This window comes from Tupaia chinensis, unplaced genomic scaffold (genome assembly GCF_000334495.1).
Source record: "Tupaia chinensis unplaced genomic scaffold, TupChi_1.0 Scaffold138666_1, whole genome shotgun sequence".
NCBI lineage: Eukaryota > Metazoa > Chordata > Mammalia > Scandentia > Tupaiidae > Tupaia > Tupaia belangeri.
The window spans coordinates 92,995-109,821 of NW_006198558.1; the positions used below are offsets into that span (position 1 = coordinate 92,995).

Consider the following 16,827-nt stretch of genomic DNA (forward strand, 5'->3'; position numbering starts at 1 on the left):
GCCCGGCGGGGGCACTGCGGCTGCTGCCACCTCGCGCCGGGGCAGGAGCCCCCAAGACTTATAGGATTTTAAAATAACTGAATAAACTAAGAACACACTGGTAGAAAGGGCAGTTAACCTCCTCAGATTGTTCCAATGGAACTTAGCCACTGAGGTCTCGCTGAGAGCTCCAATTTAAAGACCCAAAATGGTGACTACTGTAAATTCTAGGCACACATAGAAAAACTCATGATACAACCCAAAAATGAACACTAGGTGCCTTAAACCAATCTTTCTATAATCACATCGCTTCACAAATCCAACAGCACTTGTCAGATACATGGGGAATCTGGTTAAAAATCTAAAACTGGTTCCTCTGGCTATTGCCCCTCTTGGGACACCTGTTAATAATAACTATCACCCCTCCTTTTGGGGCCCTGTCTTTTAAATGTCCTAACCAAGTTTAGCTATTCTTGTGTAGAAGCTGTACAATTGCAAATGACCATACAACAGGATATCAACTCCTTGGGACCTACACTGAATCCTACTGCAAGCCATCCAGCACTAACGACAGCCCTTGACAGTCCTCCCAAATGACACACTGGGGTACTATCTCAATGACCTGGCCCTGGCCCCACTCTCCCACCTAGATCAAATAGAGCAAAAGTTCCATGATCCTCAAAAGGGAGAATCAAGCTCCCTTTTGAACCTGATGCAATTACAGAGGACAGACCATCCACCTTCAGCTCCCCACAAAGGTTTATGGGGATCATGCCTCTTAGGGGGAAAATGAGACCGGAGAAAGCTAGCAAATGGAAGCAGGCAAGGGGGATGGAGCATATGCCCATATAGCTAGACAGGAAAACCCAATTAGGGCAGAAAATTCACTGCCTAAGGAGATGTAAGCAAATTAGTGAGGGATGTCTAGCTTATTAAGCAACATTTGAGATAGTCAATGAGATAAATCAGTGGGCCCAGCCACATTTGAAGTAGCCAATGAGAAAACAGTGAATCCAACCACATTTGATAGAGCCAATAAGATGAGAACAATCAGTAGACCCAGCCAATGATCGATCCATATGACGTAGGTTAAAAATGATAAATCAGGCAGAATACAACTGCCAGGGCCTTTTCAGCTACTCTTTCTGTCTGCTCAGGCCTGCTTCTACTTCTCAAGAGTGCACTTTTACTCAGTAAACTACCTTCTCCCTTCACTATTTGCATGTTTTGTTCAGTTCTTTGTCTGAAACACCATGAACCTGGATATCATTACAGAAGCCACAACAAGTGCTTGCACATCCATGTTTATTGTGGCATTATTCACAATTGCTAAGACATGGAACCGACCCAAATGTCCATGAACAGATGAATGGATGAAAAAGTGTAGCACATATACACTATGGAATACTACTCAGTCATCAAAAACAAGACCCTGACATTTGATAGAAAGTGGATAAATACGAAAAGTGAATGAATATGGAAGATTTACTGCTAAGCAAAGCAAGCTAGACTATGAAAAAGAGACATTGTATGTCCCCACTTATATATACCAAATGTCTGCACTCTATGGCAGAAACTGAAAGATTGGAAGATATAAAAGCAGGGAGCACAATTGTGTATACTAAAGACAGTGTGGGAGGAGGGTGGGAAATGGGGGAGGGTGAGAGGAAGGTAATTAAGGAAAAAACAAAGCAAAACATTTAAGGGACACAAAAATGGAAAATTATGTTGATAATGTATATGATAATACTTTTCACTGGACTAATAATATACAACGTGTTCATGCTGGGAAAATTCACTTTACATGCTGTGATGATATACAGTGATAGACTGTATAAAATATTTTTATAAAAAAAGAGTATGAGCAACTGTCAAAAACTACATTTTAAACAAATCTGTTCTATTTAAGGAAAAGTACATCCTTTCTGGGTTGTAACCTCCTAATTCTAACTGCACACTGCTGCCCTCTACAGTATTTTCCCTTCTTGCTGGTTGACTGCCATCCCAAACATGCTGGCAAACCTGACCTAGTTTCCATTTCTGTCGATTGTTTGACTTACTATAGTGGCTGTGTTTGTGTATATAGGAAAGAAAAGGGATGGTTCCCTTTAAAAGAAAGCCTGAAGGAATTAAAGCAAGAGGGTTTCATAGTTCAAAAGAGCCCATCTGAGAAGAGAGCCTTCTTATGGGTCTAGGAACAGACAGTCCTACAGAGGTTCCTTCTTGGCATCCATATGGCCACTTTGTGTGACTTTGTTTTATAAAAAATACAGCTAAAAGAAAAAAAGAGTAAACAGTATAATCAATGAAAACACCTGGACAGACCTCTAGATAGATTTGTGTATCTGTCCTTAGCTTGTATGTATTATTACAAGCTATGAACTTAAACAGAAGTACTCATACTATCGTACTTATTATTTAAGACTATAGCTTGGAGGCCCAGCCTGGTGGAACAGTACTAGCAAACCAAAATACAGTGATGGAAGCCATGTGGCCCACTGCTGGTTTGGATTCCCAGGTAGGCCTAGTGCGCTGAACAGGGGCAGTGTATGTGTTTTGGGGAATGGGAGGCAGGTACATGCCCCAAATCCTGAGGCGCTAGCGGGCTAGGGAAAGGAGGCAAGAGTGTAAGGAGACTTGGTCAAGTGTGCCTTTCTCTCTTGTGCATGCATATGCACTATCGTAAATAATAATAAAAATTAAAAAACTAGGGAACCAGCAGTTGGCCTAATGGCTATGTCGCTGGACTCCCATGTAGTCGACCACGGTTCGCGTCCCGGACCCGGTGGCTTAGAACTCACGCCGGGCGCGTGTGCGTGTGTGCCCAAGATACCAAGAAGAGAATGGAGGAGAAGGGATTGCAGTGTGACCATCCCCCCCGGGGGGTGATTTCTCGCTTTCTGTCTCTGTGCCTCTCTCTGTCTGTCTGGCGAGCGCATGTGCCCTATGGCGAAAATCTCTCCAAAATAAATAAATAAATAAAAAAACTTAAAAAACAAAACTGTGACTTTAAAATTAAAATTTTTTTTGGAGAGATTTTTACTATAGGGTGTGTGCGCTCATGGAAGATAGAGAGACAAAGCGAGAAATCACTGTCCAAGGGATATGGCCATGTCGCAATCCCTTCTCCGTTCTCCTCTAGGAATTAAGGGCACACACACACATACACCTGGCATGAGTTTTAAGCTGCCAGGTCCGGGACTCAAATTGTTATTAACTATGTGAGAGTCCAGCAACGTAACCTTGACACTATCTGCTGGTACTGAAAATTATTAATTAATTAATTAATTGATTTAATTAAAATTGCATAGGCTTTCTTTTTTCTTTGTTAGAGGGCAGATGCAATCAATGAAAGAGATAGAAAGAGGTGCCAGAGCTTTTCTCCTCCACTCTTCTCTCTGGATTTTGGGCACGTAGGTACCAGTCACCAGCATGTTTTCCAAGCCACCAGTTCTGACTTGATCCTCCCAGTCACCCATGTGGGATCCAGCGACCTTAACCACCTGGCTGACCCAAAACTAAGTAAGTTTTAACAAAATGTATTTTAAATAAATCAACCGCATCTCCAATAGGCTCTGCCACCATTTGACTAGCGTCTCGTTGTTACTTGGGCTTTTTTTTTTTTTTTCTTAAATAGAGGTTGTTTTCTTACAATATGTGTCCACTGGAGGGGAGTGTGGAGAGAGACTGACAGACACAGAGAGGTAAAGTGAGAAATCACCACCATCCCCACCCCAGATCCGGGACTTGAACCTGTCAATCTAGTGGAAATCCGGCGTTACAACCACTGCACCATCTGCTGGCCTCTACGCTGGCTTTTATTATTACATAAGGCGGTGGTTCTCAAATTTTGAGTTGACATGGGTGCCACCTGAAGGGCTTGTTTAACCACACTGCAGGGCCTACCCACAGTTTCTGAGTGGGACTTGAGAATCTGCATTTCCAATCTATTCGAGGTGATGCTAATGCTGCAGTCTGAGACACTTTTGGGGACCAATCAATAATACAAACACTGCGTCCAATCCGTACCTCCCACCTGCCAGCACCGCTCTCCTAAGAAAGTATAAGCGATCGTTTCCCGGTTTCCCCGGGAACCTTAGCAACAAGCACACTAACATTCCGGGCCTGGAGCCGGAACTGAGGTAAGAAGGGCCTATCTTCCGTGCCCCGCGCAGCTCAGCAACGTCATTTCCGTGGTTCTAGACACAATCCTCCCCATCTCCTCCCCCGCGCCTCTTCGCGTTCCTGGCGCAAGTGAAGCCGACAGCCTAGAGGGCGCAAGGCAACACGTGAGCGTGAGCGACCTATCGCGAGGGTTTGCATTTCTCGCGAGACCTGGCACGTCTCTGTCTTTTCCTTCTTCCTGCGCCCGGTTTTTTCCTCCCCTCCCCCTCACCGCCGTCGGAGTTCTTCCTTTTCTGACCGAGTGGCCTTGCTGTTGTCGCGGAGATCTTTGCTGCCGCTGCTGCCGCCGCCGCACTGGGCTCGTTCGCCCCGACCCCTTCCCGCCGCCCCGCCCCCAACCCCGCACAAGGTAACAAACCCTACGGGGAGAGGGAGGAGGCCTCGCCCGGCCTCGGAGTCTGCCCAAGTTGAAAGCGGAGGTCTGAGGCCAAGGAAGCTCCCTCGCCGGAGGGGGTCTGGCCGCGGGCAGGAGTGCTGGGAGACACGGCCTCCTCTCCCACCCGGAGTCGAGCCTTGAGTGGCCCGATTGGCGTTGTGGCCTCCGTGCCGGGGCGGGGGACTTGGCCAGCCTGGGAGAGCCCGCGGCGGTTCTGCCAAGCCCAGTGTGAGGGTGTGGGCTTCGGACGAGTCCCCTGGAAGCTCAGGTTTGAATTTCGCAGTCTGGAGTACTTGATCCAGTCGTGGCGGGCCGTGAGTGTTGGGTGACTGCGGGAGCAACCAGGCTCGTTCTAACCCTTTGGAGCCTTCCAGTTTCCAGGTTTTCGTTGGATGGGAATTTTAAGGAAGAGACGGGTTTTGAAAACCACAGATTTGTTTATAAGTCACCAAGAAGAACTTAATTCATATCTTATTTTCAGGAGAACGAGTGAGCTGGGTTTGGCAAATGACATATTGCTTCGAATGCCTCCGTGGGAGAGTGTGTGTTTTACTAAAGTAAAGTGCATCGAAAACCTTGAGTGGCTGAAAGGTTTTCTTTTCTTTTTTAAGGAAAAGAACTGAATACACTAATTCATTAAATAGTTCACATACAGAGTTATTTGTTTACTTAATTTAAAACTTTTATTTAGCTTCGGAAACATTATTTAGTGCTTAAAAATAAATTGGGGGGCAAGTTTTAACTCTTTCTGTAGACTAATGGTTTTTAAAAAAAATTAGTCATCTTGTTATTAACTGAAACCCCAGTGCTTTCTCTGTACTGAGAGGTTAAAGAAAATAAGAAATTACTGTTTTCCTCTTACATCTTGTATTTTCTGTCTTTTTTTTTTAAATACAAGTTTTATCTGACATTTTTATAATCTTCAGCATCCATTGCCTTGAAGTTTGTAGTTTAACTCAAGTTTGAACTCAGAGTAAATGTAATGGTGGTAAATTAAGCTGCATTGTTAATAATGAGTTGAGAAGGGACCAGCAGTTAGTGTAATGGCTATGTCGCTGGATTCCCATGTAGTCGAGTCCTGGACCCGGTGGCTTAAACTCACACCGTGTGCGGGCGTGCCCAAGATCCCAAGAGGAGAATAGAGGAGAAGGGATTGCGGCATGGCCATCCCCCGTGGGGGGGGGGGTGATTTCTCGCTTTCTGTCTCTCTGTCTCCCTCTGTCTGTCTGGCAAGCACACACGCCCTATAGCAAAAACCTCTCTGAAAAAAAAAAAATAATGAGTTGAGAATAAAATTGATTCATGCACACAAGGAAATTATTCTTTTCTTTCTTTTTTTTTAATGACAAGGTTTCACTAGGTTGCCATCTTCCTTTCTAGAAGCTGAGGCTCCAGACATGTTTCATTACTGTTTTTAGGGTGGTCCGGGAATCTATCCAAGCCTCCCATGTGGCCTTGTGCTGAGTAGCAGCATTGCCACTACTATAGCTGGGCCGAAATTCTTTCTTATGGTTTGACTTTCTGCTTGAATTATTACTGTCTTCTTACCCTTTTTATTTTCTCTAGATGTCAGAAGATCTTGCAAAACAGCTAGCAAGCTACAAAGCTCAACTCCAGCAGGTTGAAGCTGCACTATCTGGAAATGGAGAAAATGAAGATTTGCTAAAATTGAAGAAAGATTTACAAGTAAGTAGGGGTGAACAGTTGTAGTTACCATTGCTTGAAAAGATTATTTCTATGTTTTTCAAATGACTTCTTGCCCAGAATCCATAGGTACTTATAAAGCATCCTGTGGAAGGGATACCCCACCATGTACACTATACATTCACCTGCACACACACTGCAGCTTATAGGAGTAGGGTTGTTTCCTCATTCTTTATACTTTGAAATAAGTGAAACTGTACTTTGTTGTGTAAATCATGTGTAATCATATAATTGTGAAGAGTGAAAGTTGATTTTGGAAGGCTGACAGATTTTCAAGAGAAGAGATACATATGACTATACAATGAGAAATCCTTTTATTTTTCCAGGTCTGGCAAAGGAAATTTATTTCAAAAGGTGACTAAGTTTAAAGGAGAAAATTTAAACCTAATTAACATTCTTTTTTAATGCCACAAGATTCTTTGAAAATAAATTGTGTGGCCTTTTTTCTCCCAGTGCTAGAGGGAGCACTGTATTGGAAGCATGTGATAAAGAGAGATAGGTTTTTGGTATAAATGCTATAAAGATGTTTGAACTTAAAACTATATTTTACAGTGTTGTAGTTGACACTTACTGAAGTTGAATTGATGTGATGAAAAGGAGATCTTAATTTTTCACGAGAGTTCAGGAGGTATGGCACCTTTTAAAAAAGCTGTCCTAGAGTTTGAAGACAAACGTAGAGCTGTGGTAGTAAATATCTGTTGTTTCCTAGGATACCAGATTGATTAAGGAACATACCACATTTAATTTGTTAATGTATTCGACTTTCCATTTTAAGGACATTCTTAAAATTCTGAACCTGAATTTTTAAAGTTGTAGGGGTGTTTTGATGAGATGATCTCTCTTTACAGATTCAGGACACAAATTCTGTATCCTAGTAGATTTAATCATTTCCCTCACATTATTTTGTCCCATTGCCCATGGAAACTATTAATATTTTAGGAGTGGGACCAGCAGTTAGCGTAATAGCTATGTCACTGGACTCCCATGTAGTCGACCGTGGTTTGAGTCCTGGATCCGGTGGCTTGAACTCACACTGGGCGCGTGTGCATGTGTGCCCAAGATCCCAAGAAGAGAATGGAGGAGAAGGGATTGTGGTGTGGCCGTCCCCACCTGGGAGTGATTTCTTGCTTTCTCTCTCTCTGTCTCTCTCTGTCTTTCTGGTGAGTGCACACGCCCTATAGCAAAAACCTCTCTCAAAGAAAAAAAAAAAAGAATATTTTAGGAATATTAAGATTGCAAACAGATGAAACTTAATCTGAGATAGGGTTCAGATTTGGAATTCTGAAAGATCTTATGTGGACATAAGATAAGTTGAATATTTTTTAATTCAATCTAGAATTGTTATAAAGTAGGTTAAAAACATAGGAAATATCTAGGATAATTTCGGTATGAACAAGACTTCTCTTGAATATGTGGAAGCCAGGTTTGTGGACTTCTGAGTGCCATTTAATAAGAAAAAGACTTTTTGGGAGCAGTTTCTCCCACTTCTAGTCCCTTCACTAAAACCCAGTGGTTCGCTTCCTGTCCAGTCATTTGATAAGCTTATGTGTCGTGTGAGTACACATGGAAGATGGGGTGACAGAGCCAAACTGGTCTCATACATACTCTGTAAAGCACCAACTTCCTGCTTGCTTCAAAGAGAGATGTCCATCTAGTTTTCTTATCTTAAAAGCTGTTTCTTTTTTTCTTTGAAGAAAAATAAGCATGTGCCAATGTTACATATATTGCTTCTTAGGCAGTAGACAAGAGTGTATATATGGAATTGGTAAAGGGGAGTTGGAGGTGAAATTTGAAATTGCACTATCAGTTTTGTTTTTAATATATGAGTTGTCGTTAGAGTCTGGGCAAAATTGCTTTGCTTTGACATAATCATGGTGAACAGGATGGTAGGGAGAAGTTATTGTTGTAGACATTGTAGGAAGCACTTGAAAGGCTTATCTCGAGTTCAGTCAGTGATGAGCCAGGAGTCATTTATTTGTAAAATACCCCTTTTCCTATACCCATGTAGAAGAGCACTGTGCAATAGGACTTCCCGTGATGATGGAAATGTTCTGTATCTGCTGTTCAGTATCATAGCCACTAGCCACATGTGACTGTTGAAAGTTTGAAGTACAATGAAAGGTGACCGAGGAGCTGAATTTGTAATTTTAAGTAGCCACATGTGACCACCATATTGGATGACACAGTTTAAAAGTTTTAAGTTCTAACACGTCAGAATGTTTTTCCTGACCAGTTTTAATCACAATTTCATTCCTTCTTACTCTGTTAAGTCATCGAGAAAGTCTTCTGTGTTTTTCTATGCAAAAATGTGTCATGACTTCCCCAGTGACCCAATGTCATGAGAAAGAAAAAAGTTTCATTTTAGTTATTAGGTATAGGTCTGTTTTGAAAGCATGACATATTTTTCTGCTTTTCTATGCAAAAATGTGTCATGACTTCCCCAGTGACCCAATGTCATGAGAAAGAAAAAAGTTTCATTTTAGTTATTAGGTATAGGTCTGTTTTGAAAGCATGACATATTTTTCTGCTTTTCTATGCAAAAATGTGTCATGACTTCCCCAGTGACCCAATGTCATGAGAAAGAAAAAAGTTTCATTTTAGTTATTAGGTATAGGTCTGTTTTGAACTGAAAACTACTCAAAGATGGATAATATCCTTTAAAAATATAGATAAGGCTATGAAAAATATTTGGACATATATGTTTCTCTAATAATTGCTGCTTTTGAGATTGTAGATACAGCTTCTATTTTGCCCCCTCCTTTTTCCCTTAGGTTTTTGAAATGTATCTTGTGCCATTGGCATTTGATTATGCCTGTTATATTTGGTAAAAAGTCTGTTCAGACTGATAGTATTGAGTTCAAGGCCTCCTCATTTTCATATTTTTGGACCAACATGATTTCTGATTTTTTGTGTTCCTCTTATAGAATTATATTCTTCTCCTCGTTATTATTATTTTTTTCCATATGATTTATGATAAAATACTTTTTCCTCATTTTTTCAGTGACTTCCATTTTTGCAAGTAGGGGTTTCCTTTTTATTTCTTTTATGTACTGTCTGTTTTGTTACTCGGCAGTAAATTAATCTTCTGAAGTCCTGACTGCCTTTCTATTTTTACTTAAGTGAAAAAATGGGTATAGTGAAGCGCAGACTAGCTAGCTGACTAGCTCCTACCCAGGCAATCTGTGATAATCACAAAAATAGTCAATATATTAGGCTGTTTTACTGAATAAACTAGTTCGAAAGGAGGCAGGGGTCAAGTCACTTGTCTCATATATTACAGTGGCTCTCTGCATCCCCGAAACGCCTTCCTTCAGTAAGCAGAGTGCTTGAGTGCACCCCCTTTGACCTGCTGATATGTAGATCACAACACCTGATGCTTCCTGGAATTGGCGATTACTGTAACTGCTGCCCATTTGTCGATGAAGGAGCAGTTTCAGAACTCAGACTTGGGGGAGGAAAAGTAATTAATGGTATGTACCTTCAAGAACCCCCTCATACCTAAAATAGTTTTTCTGATACTTTGGTCCATATGCACATGTGGAGAGAAAAAAATTAGATGGTTTTGCAAATCATTGGTAAGGGGTATGGAAAACAGTGGCAGAGTTAGACATTAGGAATAAATGCTCTAGACTGAAAGAAAGAAAGGAGACACTTCACAAGGCTCTGAAAATTCTTTATAATACACACTGATTTTCAGGGCCCTTTTCTTTAATGAGGTATATTTCCTTATGAAAATCCAGTGGGAAGATGTAGAAGGAATCAGAGTTCTAAATCTGAGATATACACGTACAAAATTCAAGTTCATACTTAAGTAGTTAAATGATCAGTAAAATGATGTGGAAGTATTTGATGATGGGAATTTAGTGAGCTCCTGAGTCAGACTTGCTGGATTACATTCCTGGCCCTACCTAAGAAGGGTTAACTACAAACAAGACTGGATCATTTACTCTTCTCTGTTACATGATCTATTTATTAAGAAGTGCTTTGCTTTATTGCGAAGGACTGTTTAGTTTAAAACATGGTAACTGATGAAACTGGCAAATATTACTCAACTGAAATTTTAACTCAAATCTGAGTCTTCTAATATTTTAAGTCACAAAACTGACCTTTCTCTAAAGTCTTAATATTCTTTTTTTAAAGGCTCAAATGTTAGCTTTTGTTTTTGTTTTTTCCTAGAAATAGGACTATTTAGACTATTTAGGGGAGAGGTAATATTTAACTTGCTTGGCTACTGAACCAGAACTACTATTACGAAACCTCATTGGGAGACAGAAGAAACTCAGTATAGTTTAACTGCTAATTTTCCTTCTCACACACCAATGTTTCAAATGTGGGGGAACAGGTATCCAAGTTTTTAAAGTAAATCAGATAATATGATGCATAATATTGATCTTGATTAGACTAAAAATATAATAGACAGGTAGCAGTTTGTTAACTTGTACTGTTTCTTCAGTTTTTAAATCATCCCTAACAAACATCTTTGCTTAAAGGCAATAATGTAAGTCTAAATTAGAAAAAAAATGTTTGCCACACAGAGAGGCATTGCCTACCTATATGTGTTACTTTTATTTTTTTCCTTTAAATGAAGCTGTGCTAATGTGCTTAAGATATGGAATGTTTTCAATCCAACCTGGTAATTTGCTTATCCAAATGGGGTGAGTTTTATACTAAATGAATAGAAAGAGTATTGACTCCTTTTATGTATGTCTATTTTAGTAGAAACCTGTGCAAATAGGAACGTTTCTTTTATTATTAAGGGTGTTTGAAGTTGGGGATTTGGAGGAGAGTGTTGTCTAAGCAGTTAATTCTACTGCGGAGTAATGCCCTATATAATAATTCAGTTATGTGAACTATACATGATAACAGTAACAGTAAAAGCTATCTTGACTAATTTATCCCCTCATACTTTTAGAGAGATTTATTCAGCTAAAATAGATGCTTAGAAAGAATGCATGGTGTAAGTTCAGGTTACTCTATTTTCATTATTATTTGTGGTTAATTAAGTTGAAAGACAACAATATGGGCTTTAATTATAGCTCTACCACTTAATAGTGTAAAATATTGTATTATGATTTCTACATGGGATAATCACAGTACTTTTTTATTGTGTTATGAACTCCAAGTAAATATATGTAGGATACTTAGTAAGTGCTATATGGTATGAAGAGTTGTCATCAAAAACTGAAAGAAAGTGGCTGATGGTGATAATTACAAAAATAATGTTATGTTTTTGTTTTTCTTTCTTAGGAAGTTATAGAACTAACCAAAGACCTTCTGTCAACCCAGCCTTCTGAAACTCTAACAAGTTCAGATAGTTTTGCTTCTACTCAGCCCACTCATTCATGGAAAGTTGGGGACAAGTGTATGGCAATCTGGAGTGAAGATGGACAGTAAGTGTAGAAAAAAACTCTTAACTATAACATGAACTAAAAAATACAATGGTAAGATGTTTTTATTCAGTTTGAACTACCCTGTTTTAATCTTATATAGGCAGTGTGACTTATAGAGCCAATTTGATTCATGGGGTGGTTGCCATGAATACAATTTAGTTTAAGCTTTAGATTAATTTTAGGAGTGAAGAATGGCTTACATCTCTGACAAAAAAGATGAGAGCAGAGGGAAATGAGCGGGTAATTCCTAAAATAATTAAATTTATTATACAAGGAAAGAATGAATAGAACAGAGAGAATGTTGATTATCTGAGACTTCTGTGAAGCACATAACACTGAAATCATTCCTATGAGAAATATTTTTTTTCTCGAAAAAATTAAAGCACATTGAGTAGATATGTATGTAAGAGACTTTCCTGGTGATGTTTCGGTTGAAGAGTTCCCTTTTTTGATAGCAGATGGCTAATTCCGACTACTCTTGTATTATCTTTGCCAAGAGGTCACAGAAGTTTCATTTTAGACACATGTAATAGTTAAATCACTGCAGTATATAAGTCTTGTAGGCTGAGTACTAAACCTTTACTCACCTGCTTACAGCCATGATATCTTTACAGGTGTTACGAAGCGGAGATTGAGGAGATAGATGAAGAAAATGGCACCGCTGCAATCACCTTTGCTGGTTATGGCAATGCTGAAGTGACTCCACTACTGAACCTCAAACCTGTAGAAGAAGGAAGGAAGGCAAAGGAGGACAGTGGCAACAAACCCATGTCAAAGTAAGTGATTTCTCGCTTTCCGTCTCTCTGTCTCTCTCTGTCTTTCTGGTGAGTGCACACGCCCTATAGCAAAAACCTCTCCCCCCAAAAAGTTATTTATTTAATTTCATTTGCCATTATTATTTTTTAATTTGACCAAAGAGAGACAAAGAGAGGGAAAGGGAAAAGGAGAGAGCAAGAGCAAGCTGCCGAATCCAGGAGCCAAACCACCATTAGCCATGTGGGAATCCAGCACCCTTAACTACCATGCCACCTGCCAGCTCCCCCATTATATTTCTATAAGCCTGATGCTAGGGATATACCACAAGAAAGAAGACCAATTTTGGCCTTGACCTTGAGTTATAAATCTAGAGAAGAAAATATATAAAGAAGTACTTTAGTAATAATAAATATAGAAACTTACAGAACAAAGGAAAGGTCACTTTAATAGGGCATGTTCTTTTGAGAAAATGACATCTAAACTGAGATTTGGAAAGAATAGGTATTAGCTAGATAAAAAGCTAGAAGGGCGTATGACGTAATGACATATATACACCTGGGCTTGAATTCCGTTTCTGTTATTTATGAGCATTATGATCTTGGGTAGGCTGTTTTAATGTCTGTTTTATTTTTTGTTCTTTTAGTCTATAAAATAGGGATAATAGTTACATAATTGGATTGTGACAATTAAAATGATAAATTATAGCATTAATAAAGCTTGCTATACAGGTCTCTCTTTTTTAAATGTATTTTGTCTTGACTCATGGTAGTGTGTCTCCGTGCACTGTCATCAGGGTGAGCTAGAGAGAATTTACCTGCCACATGATCCAATCACTCCCCTTTCTAATTAGGGGATCTAATCGGTCCCCTTTCTCAAATCCTCCAACCTGTCAGCTCTTAGGCACTTGCGTATGTGCTTTCAGGCTGACCAGGGCAGAGATTGGGACCATGGATGCCATGTGGGATCCAACTTTTCTTGAACAGCACATTCGCTCTGCCCCACAGAGCTGGCCCAATACCACAGCTGTTTTCTAAGCCTCTGCTCTGTGCCTAACCCACTGTCTGCTCTCCTTTGAGCCTTGCTGACTTGCCAGGATTGACTGAAGGTGGGATTACATGACCAGGTTCTAATGGAAAAGGGTAGAGCAGAGGAGAAGATGCTCTCCCTGGCATTTCAAAGACCTGGAGCGGGTGGTTTGATAGAAAAAAAAGATAGGCACCCAATAACTCTAGGGAAAGTAAAAGGGACACAGGAGAGAGGTGAATGGAATGAAAAGAAGGGAGCAGTCTTTCCCCCTGGAAAGTGCAACAGGGAGAGAAGGGGAGGGAAAGGGCATCTGGTGGAAGTGGTCCCTCTGCAGTGCTTGGAGGTGAGAATGTTTTCCTGCTGTGCCAAAGAGTCAGCCCTATAGTTGATAAAGTTAACACCGTGAATGCTTGCTTTTTTAAAGGGGGCAAGAACCCAGGTATAAAATTCCTATGATTAAAAACTCGGGACTAAAAAATACATGATTTGGCAAGAGGTTAGAGTGCCAGCGTCCATATTGTAAAAAGCTTTTATAAACCACTGGTTATGTCTTAAGTAGAGGGGAGTGTGATGTGATCCGGTTTGAGCATGGGAATGATCACTGACAGTGGAGAGAAGGCAGCTGGTGCTATGATCCAAGTATAAGAGGGTGTATTGAACCCAGGGAGTAGCATTGGGGATGGAGAAGTATTTAAGAGGCACAGTTAAAAATACTTGTTTTGGGGCAGTTAGTGTAATGGCTATGTCACTGGACTCCCATGTAGCCAACCACGGTTCGCCTCCCAGACCCAGTGGCTTAAATTCACGCTGCATGCATGCCCAAGATCCCTGGAGGAGAAGGGATTGTGGCGTGGACATCCCCCCTGGGGGGTAATTTCTCACTTTCTGTCTCTCTGTCTCTCTCTGTCTTTTTGGTGAGCACATGTGCCCTATAGCAAAAACCTCTCCAAAAAAGAAGAAAAAAAAAAACTTGTTTTGGGGCCAGCAGGTGACATGGTGGTTAAGGGTGCTGGACTCCCATGTGGACGGCCGCAGTTCAAGTCCCAAACCTGGTGGCTTGCTTTCTCACTTTCTCTCTCTCTCTCTCTCTCTCCCTCTCTGGTCAAATTAAAATAAGTAAGGTTAGATGAAATAGAATAATTCTTTAAAAAATATATTTTGGTTAACTTCTATGCATATTTGCCACAATTTACTATTTTGAATTTGTCAAGAATCTTCAAAACTTTAAGTTGCTACATATACATGAATTTGAAAAAGTTGAATCATTTGTTAAAATAACACATAAGCTTCTCAGTAAGAAAATTGGTTTATAAAACAGTGCATAACATATATTTTTAGACTTCTCTGAGGAAAGTCATACTTCATAGTGGTGATTATATAACATAGAGGACTCTAGATTTTATTGCCGCTCTTAGGTCTTTTTCTTCATTCTTCTTTTGGTGAGGAGTTTGTGTTGACCGAGGAAAATTATTGAGCATTGAAGTTCTGATCTTATTTAGATTTTGTTTTTGGAAATTCCAGGTTGTTTGTTTTGTTTGGTTTACTATAATGGCCTCGTCTCTGTAGCACAGAGGTAGTACAGTGTCCTGCAAAGCTGGGAGCCACATGACTACTAGCAGGTTCGTATCCCCAGGTCAGCCTGAGAATACTCTGGGCACCCAGGATCCTGAGGAGCTAGAGGGCCAGGAAAGGGAATCATGGTATGACAAACCCTGTCAAAGGCTCTTTTCTCTCTCTCTCTCTCTCTTGGGCTATTAAAAATAAAAATAAAAAGTTTTAAAAATCATTATAATTTCCCTGCGTGCTGCTACATTCTTCTAATCTATTCATAGATTAGATAGTTTTATCTGCATTGAATGTTGTCTTTCACTTTTTCCAAATACTACGTATTATACTTGTTAATGCCGTTTATTTGGAAGTTGATAAAAGTTTAGATAACCATTAATGTTGGAACTCAACTTATTGAGTAAACACAATTGATGGGGTCCAGCAGTTAGCATGGTGGTCAAGGCTCTGGACTCCCACGTGGTCAACCCCAATTCAAGTTCTGGACCTAGCAGCTTGCTTTCTCACTTTTCCTCCCTTTCTGTCTCTCTGGTCAAATTAAAAAATAATAATAAATAAAATTAAATAGTTTTTTTCCTTTAAAGAATTACTTATTTAATTTTATTTATTATTATTATTATTATTATATATGTTTTCAATTTACCAGGGAGAGAGAAGGAGAATAAGAAAGCAAGCTGCCAAGTCTGAGACTTGAACCGTGGTCAGTCATATGAGAGTCCAGCACCTTAACCATCATGCCACTTGTTGGCCTCCCAATAAACAGTTTTTTAAAAAGAAGAAACCCTCACAGTTGGCAAAAGCTATTTTAAATTCAAAAATTTTATTGGAATGTTTGATTTATATGGGTAATATATTTATGTTTGAAAACTTCTAAGAATACTATGTATTTCAGAAAAACCACTTAGTGTGGGTGGTCCCCGTTGATTTTAATAAGTTAGGGATTGTCATTTCTTCTGACTAGGAATGGGCACACCCCAACAAGGACTGCATACTTAGATCCACTCCCAGCCAGCACAGATCATGGGTATGTGTATGCACCCCTGGTGTGTACAGGGCGATAATAAAGTGCAAACCTGGAGCCTTCTCGTCGGGTCTAGCATTGTTGAGTGTTGAGCTACCTCTGTGCCACTGGCTGGTCTAGGGTTTTATTCACAGAGAGAAGAGTGTATACATTCATTTGTACTTTTGTTTTAATTGCACTAATATTTGTAAGGAAGTCACCTTTTAAATCTTAAAGGTCGATATTTAGCGCTTTTTTTCTCACACAGAAAAGAAATGATTGCCCAGCAGCGTGAATATAAAAAGAAGAAGGCTTTGAAAAAAGCACAGAGAATAAAAGAACTTGAGCAAGAAAGAGAGGACCAGAAGGTGAAATGGCAGCAATTCAATAACAGAGCCTATTCTAAAAATAAAAAAGGCCAGGTTAGTAAATCTTCTTATACTATTTTTTTTAATAATTATTTTTTATTTACTTTTATTCATTGTCTTTTTAAAATTTATTTTTAATATTTTTGAAGTTGACCAAAGAGAGAGAAAAGGAAAAAGAGGAAGCAAGCTGCCAGGTCTAGGACTCGAACCGTGGTCAGCCAGATGGAATCCAATGCTTTAACCACCATGCCACCTGCCGGCCCCTTTTTAGACTACTTTTTAAATTTGAAAAGTAAACTAACTTTCAGGGAACCAGCAGTTAGCGTAATGGCTATGTCGCTGGACTCCCACGTAGTTGACCACGGTTCATGTCCCGGACCCGGTGGCTTAAAACTCACGCCGGGCGCGTGTGCGTGCGTGCCCAAGATCCCGAGAGAATGGAGGAGAAGGGATTGCGGCGTGACCATCCCCCCTGGG

General features: G+C 40.1%; 1 protein-coding gene and 1 long non-coding RNA gene across 5 annotated transcripts in view; one reads left to right on the forward strand and one right to left on the reverse strand.

Annotated features, from left to right (window-relative positions):
* Positions 1–4,092, reverse strand: part of LOC102483180 (uncharacterized) — a 59,128-nt gene extending 55,036 nt beyond the window's left edge. For both annotated transcript variants that reach the window (XR_001371375.1, XR_336445.2), the window contains exon 1: positions 4,009–4,092. This is a non-coding gene — a long non-coding RNA (uncharacterized LOC102483180). The remainder of the gene's footprint in view (positions 1–4,008) is intronic.
* A 384-nt stretch (positions 4,093–4,476) lies between these two features.
* The window catches only part of SMNDC1 (survival motor neuron domain containing 1), a 15,668-nt gene continuing 3,317 nt past the window's right edge, over positions 4,477–16,827 (forward strand). The window contains exons 1-5 of one of the 3 annotated variants that reach the window (XM_006161606.3): positions 4,477–4,513; positions 6,107–6,226; positions 11,492–11,634; positions 12,249–12,410; positions 16,251–16,404. In XM_006161606.3, coding sequence (XP_006161668.1) covers positions 6,107–6,226; positions 11,492–11,634; positions 12,249–12,410; positions 16,251–16,404 — 579 coding nt within the window. In that variant the 5' untranslated portion in view covers positions 4,477–4,513. Of the gene's footprint in view, positions 4,514–4,573; positions 4,809–6,106; positions 6,227–9,524; positions 9,715–11,491; positions 11,635–12,248; positions 12,411–16,250; positions 16,405–16,827 lie in introns of those variants that run through there. The other 2 variants (XM_006161607.3, XM_006161608.3) reach the window with 2 other exon arrangements.